General features: G+C 36.8%; 1 protein-coding gene across 1 annotated transcript in view; it reads right to left on the bottom strand.

The window, feature by feature from the left end:
* USH2A (usherin) overlaps positions 1–10,491 on the bottom strand; it is a 507,951-nt gene that overhangs the window by 416,145 nt on the left and 81,315 nt on the right. The window contains exons 8-9 of the mRNA XM_081943929.1: positions 2,689–2,910; positions 537–630 (exon numbers count right to left, since the gene is read on the bottom strand). Coding sequence (XP_081800055.1) covers positions 537–630; positions 2,689–2,910 — 316 coding nt within the window. The remainder of the gene's footprint in view (positions 1–536; positions 631–2,688; positions 2,911–10,491) is intronic.

Below are 10,491 nucleotides of genomic sequence, written 5' to 3'. Positions count from 1 at the left end.
GAGTGGGACAAGATCTGTGTTCAAATGTCATGCCTGAAGTTATACATTCACACAAATATGTACGTTAAATAACACATAGTGTGTTAATTTCTGTCCACAAACCTTTTTGAGTCACAGAAATTGAGCACCAATTATTCATTTTCCCCGAAACACATTTTTCACCAAATGTTTAAAAAAAGATACCAAATAAAGATTTTAATTATTGGAAAGCAGGTTGCCTTTATAAAAACATAAAAGTTTCCTTAAAGTATATCCTTTTTAAACAAACAAACCAAGTTCTTCCTCCTTCTGAACCTTTTGGCCAACCATACCAAAGATGATACTTTTTAAAAATTCCTCCCATTTTGTGATCAGCATCTGGAAATCTTCCTGCTGGTTGAGGAACTCCTACCTGGGATTATCTGAAGTGGCGAGAAGCTAAATGGAATTATAATCCAATAAGCATAATTAATTCTCCCACAAGATTCTAAATCTAAACCCTGGTTGATGTTGAAAATTGGGATTTGAGGTGAAGCACATATTGGAATAAAACTTACCTTGTTGCCTTCTGTGTAGCTTTCCTTAGAGCAGAGACATTTGTATGGACTATGACTTGTGTCACAATGATCAGCATGGCCAAAGCAATTACATCTGTAAAACAATAAAGCTTTTGAGGGAAAAAAAAACTGACTAGGAATTCCAGAACTTGCAGTACCAATGTACCTGGAGGGCAACATGTTGGATAAGGGTGATATATAATTTGAAAGGGCACCTTCCAGTTATTGTTTTTACATTGTCGTGAATGTAACTGTCTGCTTCTGTTAAAGATAACCATCTCAGAAAAGGCTCAATTAAGTGTAGGAACTATTTCATGTCTCTCTTGATTCAGCATTTATAAATGTCAAATATGTGCTGCTTTCAAAGGGAGTAAATTGACAGAACATCTTGCAGACCAACTATTAAGTGATCAAATGCACATTATGTTCTTTCATTATGTACTGGGTAGATGCAAAACCCTAATTATTAATTAGACTTAACACCTGTGTTTTCAACATTAACCCTTCCATCTGTAATTCCACAACTTCTTAAACACATTATTTGCTTCCATTTATTTTCACAGTTTTTGATGAAACGTTCTCTTTTCAAGCTACATCTTAATGGAACAAGCCCTACAACTAATAATAATTTTAATTATAGCTCTGTATTTTCCATTGGTGCAAATTCCAAATAAGGCATACAGCTGGAAATGATATATACAAATATAACTCAACTAATAGTGCGAATGGCAATATATTTTATTTACTTACTGCAACAAATTGTAGCAGAGAAAAGCCTGACAGCTAAAGGTAAATATAGGCTTTAATCATATAATGAAAAAATCCTTAAAATAGATTAAATTATGTTTAATTATGTATTTCAAGATAAACAGATAATTCAATCCTTGCTAATGTGAAACAAACAACAATGTGATGTCTCCATCTCCATTGCTATCTGAATATATAAGTATATCATGGAACAAAACTTTCCAGTTTGAGTGAACGGGAAAAGCTATTGGAAAGGTCAATTATTATTGTTTACTTGCTAGCTATACATGGGCCTCTCTTCCACTGTTTGTGTTTATAATTGTACAGTCCTAATAAAATTGGTCATGCTTAAGTTCCAAAGAAATTAACTTATATTTAACTGCGTCTTTCAATTAGATTTCAGTGAGATTTAAGAACAACTCATTATATGGATTACTTGAGACTATTTTTCTATTGTCAATTCCCCAAAAATCCCACTAAAAACCTGCACATATACAAACATGTCCTTTATAAAACAAATTCACTTATTTAAAAGATAGCATCTTAGCTTTTCCAAAATTCAAAGAGTTAAAGTAATTGAAATATTACAGTGAAATTATAATGAATATTGTATTCAAGTAATAATAGATACAATTTGTTCCCTAAGGAAGTCTGGCTTGCTATATTTTTCTCTAAAACATACATTCCCAAGTGATTTTTTTTTTAAAAAAACACATCTTTCACTGGAGAGCAACCATTTCTTAATTTGCATTTTATTTACAGGGTGAAATTATGCCTTCAACCAGACTTGTGACTTACCATATACAATAAGGCTGTCAGTCAATAGATAATATAACATTTTTTGATGGAAGCCTAATTTTTAAGAAGAAAAACTAGCCAAGACAAAGAATTTTGTTCATTACTAAATCCATTACATCTGACACAGATGAGACACCATAATAAAAATTGAAAATATGGTAGATCCACTCTCAATCAGACATACTGTTCCATATGAATGATCAAATCCAAAATTTAAGCATTATTGATAAATGAAATAATATTAAAGATGGAAACTAGTCAAGCCATTTTAGATTTGAAAGTGCTGGAGTGCTTTATTATATAAGGCTGAATAATGCTTCAAATCTGAAAAAAGATGCTTCAGAGCTGTCAGCAGTTCCTTATACATATGTTTTTTTCTTGAAATTGTGTGGCAATTGAGGATGGCATGTACTTACATCCCAGGAAAAAATGTGACTGCTTTCAAGACAAGTAGGGGCTATATTCATATTCCCACTTGTTGCAAAACATTTTTTTAACTTTGTGTCCAAAACACTGCATAACCATAATACTACATTCTCATTTCCATAACACCATAATGATCTTTTATCCCAAAACCTAACTTTAATAGGAACATCACACAACTTACCTCCCACTGATTGTAATTTCATCAATTCCATAGTATCTATGTCCAAAATTAACCCAGGGCATAGTAGTGTGATACTGGCCAAATAGATGAATCTTAATTGTTGAGACTTTGACAAACTCTTCAAGTGATGGTGTATTGTAGAAATCTTTATATCCTGGCCGATGATTTGGTTCTGGAGTAAGAACACTGAAAGTAATATTTCCATGGGAATATGGAGGATGTCTATTGAAACATAGAAAAAAAAAGAATGTCCCCACATGTTCAGGGTTTTGAGAAATGGTATGGTTGTTTAAATGTAATAATTTTTTAGCCAGGGAAAAGAAAGTTTCCAGATGCCCTAGAATGGAGGCATCATAATTATTTAAAATAATATGAATCCTTGTTTAAGATTGCCAACCCTTCCAATATAGAATATAGAATACAATAACAAACTATACATAGTCAAAACGAGTGATAATAAAACAGCTGGCTCTTTCAATAATATTTTTTAAAGTTGACATTCTGTCCTGAATGATTTAAGCAAAGTCCACAGCAACGTGAATCTTTAGGGTCTTGTCAATGAACTTCTCCTAGCACATTACAGAGGTAAGATGCAACAAACTCTATTCCCTTGTGCCTTACAATCTGACTAGGTTCACAGAAAATCCTATTGCTCACCTTAGAGATCTGATTGTTATAGAATAACAGAGTTGGAAGGGACCTTGGAGGTCTTCTAGTTGAACCCCCTGCCTAGGCTTCCACCCTACACCACTTCAGACAAATGGTTATCCAACATCTTAAAAACTTCCAGTGTTGGAGCAGTCACAACTTCTGGAAGCAAATTGTTCCACTGCTTAATTGTTCTAACTGTCAGGAAATTTCTCCTCAGTTCTAAGTTGCTTTTTTCCTTGATTAGTTTCCACCCATTGCTTCTTGTACTGTCCTGAGATATTGGAACACTGCTATCATCTTTCCCCTAGTCCTTCTTTTTATTAAACTAGACATACACAGTTCCTGCAACTATTCTTCTTTGTTTTAGCCTCCAGTCCCCTAATCATCTTTATTGCTCTTCTCTGCACTCTTTCTAGAGTCTCAATATCTTTTTTATATTGGGGTGACCAGAACTGGATGCAGTATTCCAAGAATGGCTTTACCAAGGCATTATAAAGTGGTATTAGTACTTCAGGTGATCTTGATTCTATACCTCTGTTTATATAGCCTAGAACTGGGTTGGCTCTTTTGGCAGCTGCTGCACACTGCTGGCTCCTATTTAAATGGTTGTCCACTAGGATTCCAAGATCCCTTTCACAGTTACTACTATTGAGGAAGGTACCACCTATACTGTACCTGTGCATTTTGTAATGATGTTACAAGCAGAAATGATCTTTCAAATAACTTTCCTTCAAATTGATTAAAAAGTTAAAGGTTAAACATATTTGAAATGTAGCTTGGAAACACGGTACAGCTGGTGCAACACAGGTATCCCATAAACCAACTGTTTTCCTCCCAGCAACATCCAGATGGTTGCATTCTACACTAACCAACATTTCTGAATAATCATTAATAGCAGGCCCATAGTGTATTATTGTCATTTTCACTGGATGTCACTTGTGCTTACATAACTGGGCCAACTTGTAATTACTCCAGATAGATTCATAACTGACTTACCAGGTTAAAAATTATGTGGACCACTACTGCTCCTAGGTTTCTTCAATAAAGGACAAGTTCAGAATTCCCAAAGTATACAAATGTTCATTTACCAGAAAGGCAACCTCATATAATAATTATGTAAATCTTCATCCTGAACTGTTGCTTTTGCAATCCCCAATATTAAACAATCTACCTTCCTGTTATTATAAACTTTTAACTGAATTGTTCATATCTATTCCCAAACTCCCTCCATTGTATTCAGGAGACCTAAGTGAAAGCAGAATTTCAGTTGCATCCTGATGGGGCTTCATTCAAAACATATCATGGAGCTAACATTTTGTGATTCATAACAAAAATACAACTGGCACTTAGTTAATCCATAATCCACTAACACCAAGTTCATTTTAAGAGTTCTTCAAATACTTTAGGGAAAATCACTAAATCTTTCCCTAATTTCTATTTTTTGCAGTAAAATCAACAACTCTAATCCACATCTATGGAAAATAACAGCACATCTTTTTCCTTTGGCCTCACTGAACTGATTAAACTGCTCCCAAATCCTACCTTCTATAAATAAGACTCAAGAATATGGTATGCAGGGCAGAGATACAGTATGAAAGGAAGAGGATGCATCCCACTGATAAGCCATTAGGGTTTAGTTAGTAATGTAGAAGCAAATTCTGATTGTGAAGCCACCTGCTTTATAGAAGTACACAGTTATTTTTAGAAACATGGCATAATACACGTGCATAAATTTTTGAAACATGATTTTTATTGGGGTCACGCAAATCTGAGGGCGATGATACATTTCATTTGGGTGCCAATGAGCATGCAAAGGTAATGTGCTGATATTTGAAAATGTTCAACATATATTGATCCACCAATAGTACAAATTCATTTTTGAGAAAAAAAAAGATTTTGGAGGAATTATTGTTAAATGCTACTGAATCAATAGTGCATTTGCATGCATATGTAACAGTCTATTCTTACAAAACTGAAAAGTATTAGTTCATTCAACCCAAACTAGTATACATTTTGTCTCTTTCTGAAAAGTTCCTTATACATCTATTACAATAAAATATGAAGACCTTGCTTAGACTTAGAATAACTTCTTTCTTAGGAGATATGAAAATGGATGGAAACTTAAGTGCATATTTATCCTTTAATGAATAGTTCTCTACTATAATTTGTTTGCAGATAAACACAACATAGATTTTTTTTTTTAAAAAAATCCAAATAGAATTATATGACAAATGTGCAAAGCATTTTTTAAAATATATATATTTCCCTGATCAGCAAGTATTTAAATCTAGGAGAAGAAATCAGATATTCTGTTAATTTTAGCTTTAAAATCACAATGGTATTTCATTTCCTACCAGCTAATTCTACCTTTGGTATTTTAAATGTACGTGTGTTTGGGGTAGGTTTTTTTTTCTCCAATTAGGTGTAACTTCCCTATGCAGAATTGTTCACCTGCATCACTTTGCAGTTATTGTTTATGTTATGTAATTGAAGGAAAGCACTGTTCCATTATAAAACATTTCTACAGTAGCACTATTTCACACATTAGCACTTGCACTTTTTTTGAAAATGCACTATTTCATAAATTGGGCTGTTTTTAATATACTTTTGACTATTTACCAAAATATTACCTTTTGCTAAGCTAGATAATGCTTGTAGTTTTTTCTTCTTTCCATCCCTTTGATGAAAGCCAACTATGTTTTGCTGACTATGAATGCACCTTCAACAACCCCTTACTCTTCTCCTGTATAGTAATGTAGATGTGTGGAAGTCCAGACAAAATGCTGACACTTTTAATAGCCTACCTGCCAAGACTGAAAAGAAGGGAGATGGAAGGGAGAAAGGCAAACAAACAGCAATTGCACCTGGTGGAATGGCCCCTGATGGGTTTTCAGACAAGTGTTACACATTCTGAGTGTTTTCTAAAATGTCCCAAGAGTTGGTGCAATTACAGAGTTATAGCTAACGGCAGACTTTTAGTGAAAAAAGCAAGCAACGAAAGCTTTATTATTTACTTATGAAAAGCAATAGTCTTGCAAAAATTCTGGAAAAGTATGTAGCTGCAGAGATGTTATTTCTTTAGGCTATGCAAATCATTCACAATTCTCAAAAGTGAAGAGATACATTTACCAAGCTAAAGGAAGGCAAGCATTCACTATGTAGTTTCTGTGCAAACCACTCTCTCTTTCCCCAACTCCACTTTTTTTTAACAACACAGTAAGTACAAAGTAAATAAATACCTTTTCCCCATCTTGTAAGCTTTTCTGGTCTTTAAAACTATCCACCTTTAAAGACTTCTCACAATCACGTTTTCAATTTATTTACTAAAATATATGCCTTGATCTGTTGGAATCCAGCAAATGCCATTTGGACTTATAATAATTTATGCATGGTAATACTAGGGGTGTCAAATTCAATTTCATTGAGGGCCACATCAGGGCTTTGGTTGACCTTGGGGGGCCGGATGGGGCATGGCCAATTGGGTGGGTCTAGCTGACTGGATGGGCATGGCTGATTGAGTGGGTGTGGCCAGCTTGATGCGACTCCCCAAACTGCTGGCATGTTTCCTCTTTGCATTGGGTAGACTGGACCAACGCAACGTGGGCCAGACCCTTAACATTTTCCTGGATGGCTCCATGGGCTGGATCCGACCACATCACAGGCCTTGTGTTTGACACCCTGTGTAATACTATTAATAGTCACTGTTAAATATATTATATATTCATTCGTCTCCTTAGTATTTTGGAGGCATTTACTTTTTTTAACAAAAGGCATACTTTTAGAAGACTTAAAAGTTGTTATCAGATCATCTTAATAATCTATTTCGGTTGAGGTAGGAGACTACTACCTTGGGTAGTATGCTGAAAACCACATTCAAAGAATGATGCTAAGAAATGAAGAGATACAATCAGGTGAAAAATACCCTATATATTAATGCAGATATACTTTGCTTACTAACTGCCTTCAATGACTATTTGAAGTTATGATAGTGCTGATAAAATAGCACTGCAGTCAAAAAGCACATTTTACAACTTTTACAGGTCCTCAGTCATGTGATCACCATTACAGTCAGTATGCATTGTCCTACTGCTGACCTAATGTTTTTCTCATCTTCAGTCCCTTACAGAGCAGAGAGATTGGAGAGGAAGGGATTACAAGAGAGTAAGCAGACACACAATGACAAAACACATCAAAAACAAGAAGACCCAAATGCACTACGCAAATAGCTAGTGTATTCTCCACTGTCTGTCTGTTTACTCTCCAGTAATTTCTCTCTGCTGGTAGGGAGAGAAGTGAAAGAAATGGATCAGGATAGGAGAGATTGCCTAAAGGTATTGCTTCATTTTTCTCTCTCTCCTCCACTCCCCTACCTGTTTAAGCATTTTTTCTAGTTTGCAGGGATGGAGAAAACAAGTGATGTTATATATGTGTGTTGGTGCATGTGTTTGAAACTTGGAAAGAACACTCTTCTTTCAAATGGTTTGCTATGAAAAGATAGTTGTGTGCCTGTGCCCCATGATCTAATAATCAAGGTGGAATTTTATGGCCCAGGTGGAATTGTAATTTTCAAGAGTTGCAGACTTTGCCAAGATCAGGCAATACAAACTTTGGAAGCATTCTTGAAAGTAATTTATGCCTATAGCCCTCAAACACTTTAGCATTTAATTTGAAAATAATCACACTGAAGGCGAACTTAATTGAGAGCTGCTTCCGTTGTTTCTATGAGATTCAAAATATTCTAGTCCAGCATAGAAAATTATTTAAGGCTATTAGTCACACTATGAGGTTCAGAAGGATGTTTTCTAAACTTCTTCAAAACAATTTTGGGGAGATTTCACACAATTGCCATAGCAAGGCTAGCCAATAATTTTATTCATATGTTTTTATTTATTTTGGAATCACCTAAGTCCCTCACAGAAAGACTCTTGGCGATATAAAATAAAATACTAAAATATAAACACAGTATATAAAAGTTAAGCTTTAAAAGAAGCAAGAATGATTAAAAACAATGCTATAAGTTAATTAAAAGAGGAAGAATCTGCTTTTCTCCTTAGTGATCCTCAGGCAACATCCATGGTTTCACACCTTTTCAGAAGGCCAGGAGAAATAATGGAATGGAATGGAATGGAATAGAATAGAATAGAATAGAATAGAATAGAATTGAATAGAATTGAATTGAATTGAATTGAATTGAATAACAGAATTGGAAGGGAATTTGGGGGTTTTCTAGTCCAACCCCCTGCAAAGGTAGGAAACCCTATAGCATTTCAGACAAATGGTAGTCCAATCTCTTCTTTAAAACTTCCAGTGTCTGACTATTTACAACTTCTGGAGGTAAATTGTTCCACTGATTAGTTGTTCCAACTGTCAGGTAATTTCTCCTTAGTTCTAGGTTGCTTCTTTCCTTAATTAGTTTCCACCTATTACTTCTTGTCATACCTTCGGGCGCTTTGGAGAATAGCTTGACTCCCTCTTTGTGGAAACCCCTGAGATATTGGAACACTGCTATCATGACACCCCTAATTCTTCTTTTCATCAAACTAGACATACCCAATTCCAGCAACCATTCTTTATATGTTTTAGCCTCCAGTTCCCTAATAATCTTTGTTGCTCTTCTCTGCACTCTTTCTAGAGTCTCAACATCTTTTTTACATTGTGGCAACCAAAACTGGATGCAGTATTCCAAGTGTGGCCTTACCAAGGCATTATAAAGTGGCATTAACACTTCACGTGATCTTGAGTCTCTCCCTCTGTTTAAAACTGTGTTGGCTTTTTTGGCAGCTGTCCACTAAGGCTCCAAGATCCCTGAGTGGGGACCTGCCTCACTTCTGAGGGAGAATATTCCAGTGGGAATTCCCTTCCTTGACCCTGCCCATCAGAATTGTTGAAGTGACAGGGTCTGCAACATACTTTTCCTGTCTGATATAATGAGACAAAGACGCTTCTGTAAGTAGTCAGAGTCCATGCTGTATAAAACAATGGAATACTTAATTAACAAAACAGTTGAGGTTTCTCTCCCTGCCAAAAATAAAAGTATTTCGGATATGCTCAGTTTTCCTTTTTACTTTTTGTAACACACACACACACACACACACACACACACACACACACACACACACCATTTATTTATTTATTGGTAGTTGAGTAGACTTTCAAGTTTTCTTGTAGTCTTTCATCATTTTTACTTTCTAAAAATACTGTTCGGGGGGATGAAACCAAGTGGGGCAAGGAGCCATATGAGAAATAGAAAAGCATCTGCTAGTTTCTTGGTGCCCAAAGCACTGAGTCCTTTGGGAGAAGGGCGGCATATAAATCCAATAAAAACAAAACAAACAAACAAACTATGTTGTCTGTGCAAGTACAAGATTTCAGTAACTTGATTCATGGAATAATGCGACTGCCGGGGCCCTAGACCGAGTGGCGCCTTTGCGGCCTCTCCTGCGGCAACGAACCACCCTGGCCCCTTGGTTTACCAAGGGTGATGAAATGCCACAAGAGACGCCTAGAGAGTCGTTGGAGATCCTCCCGCTCCGAATTTGACCGAGCACAAGTACGAACCCACTTAAGGACATACCTTGTGGCATTGAGAGCGGCCAAACGTCGACATTGTGCCGCTCTCATTGCATCCGCAGAGAACCGCCCTGCCGCCCTGTTCCGGGTGACCCACTCCCTTCTGTTTCAGAGGTCGCGGGAAGCCCCTTTACAGGGCAGGGCAGAGGAATTTGGGAAATATCTGCAGGATAAAATCGCTCAAATCCGGAGGGAATGGGTCCCTTTCAGTGGTCTAGTGGAGACGTCCGAGGCGAGTCTTGAGAGACCACTCTGGGAGGAGTTTGACTCGGTTGCCATCGAGGATTTGGACAGGTTACGTGGACGTCTGCGACCTACCACATGTTTATTGGACCCGTGCCCCTCCTGGCTTGTACTGGCATCCTGGGAGGTTACACGCGACTGGCTCCTGGGCCTAGTGAATGCTTTGTTGGGCGAGGGGTCTCTGCCGGCCGCCTTGAAAGAGGCGGTGGTGAGACCCTTACTCAAGAAGCCTTCCCTGGACCAAACGGAGCTAGCCAATTATCGTCCTGTCTCCAACCTTCCCTGTTTAGCGAAGGTTGTAGAGAGTGTGGTGGCCTATCAGTTTCCACGACACCTGGA

This window comes from Natrix helvetica, assembly GCF_964273705.1.
Source record: "Natrix helvetica genome assembly, chromosome: 2".
Taxonomy (NCBI): Eukaryota; Metazoa; Chordata; class Lepidosauria; order Squamata; family Natricidae; genus Natrix; species Natrix helvetica.
This window is presented reverse-complemented; position numbering and strand designations above follow the sequence as displayed.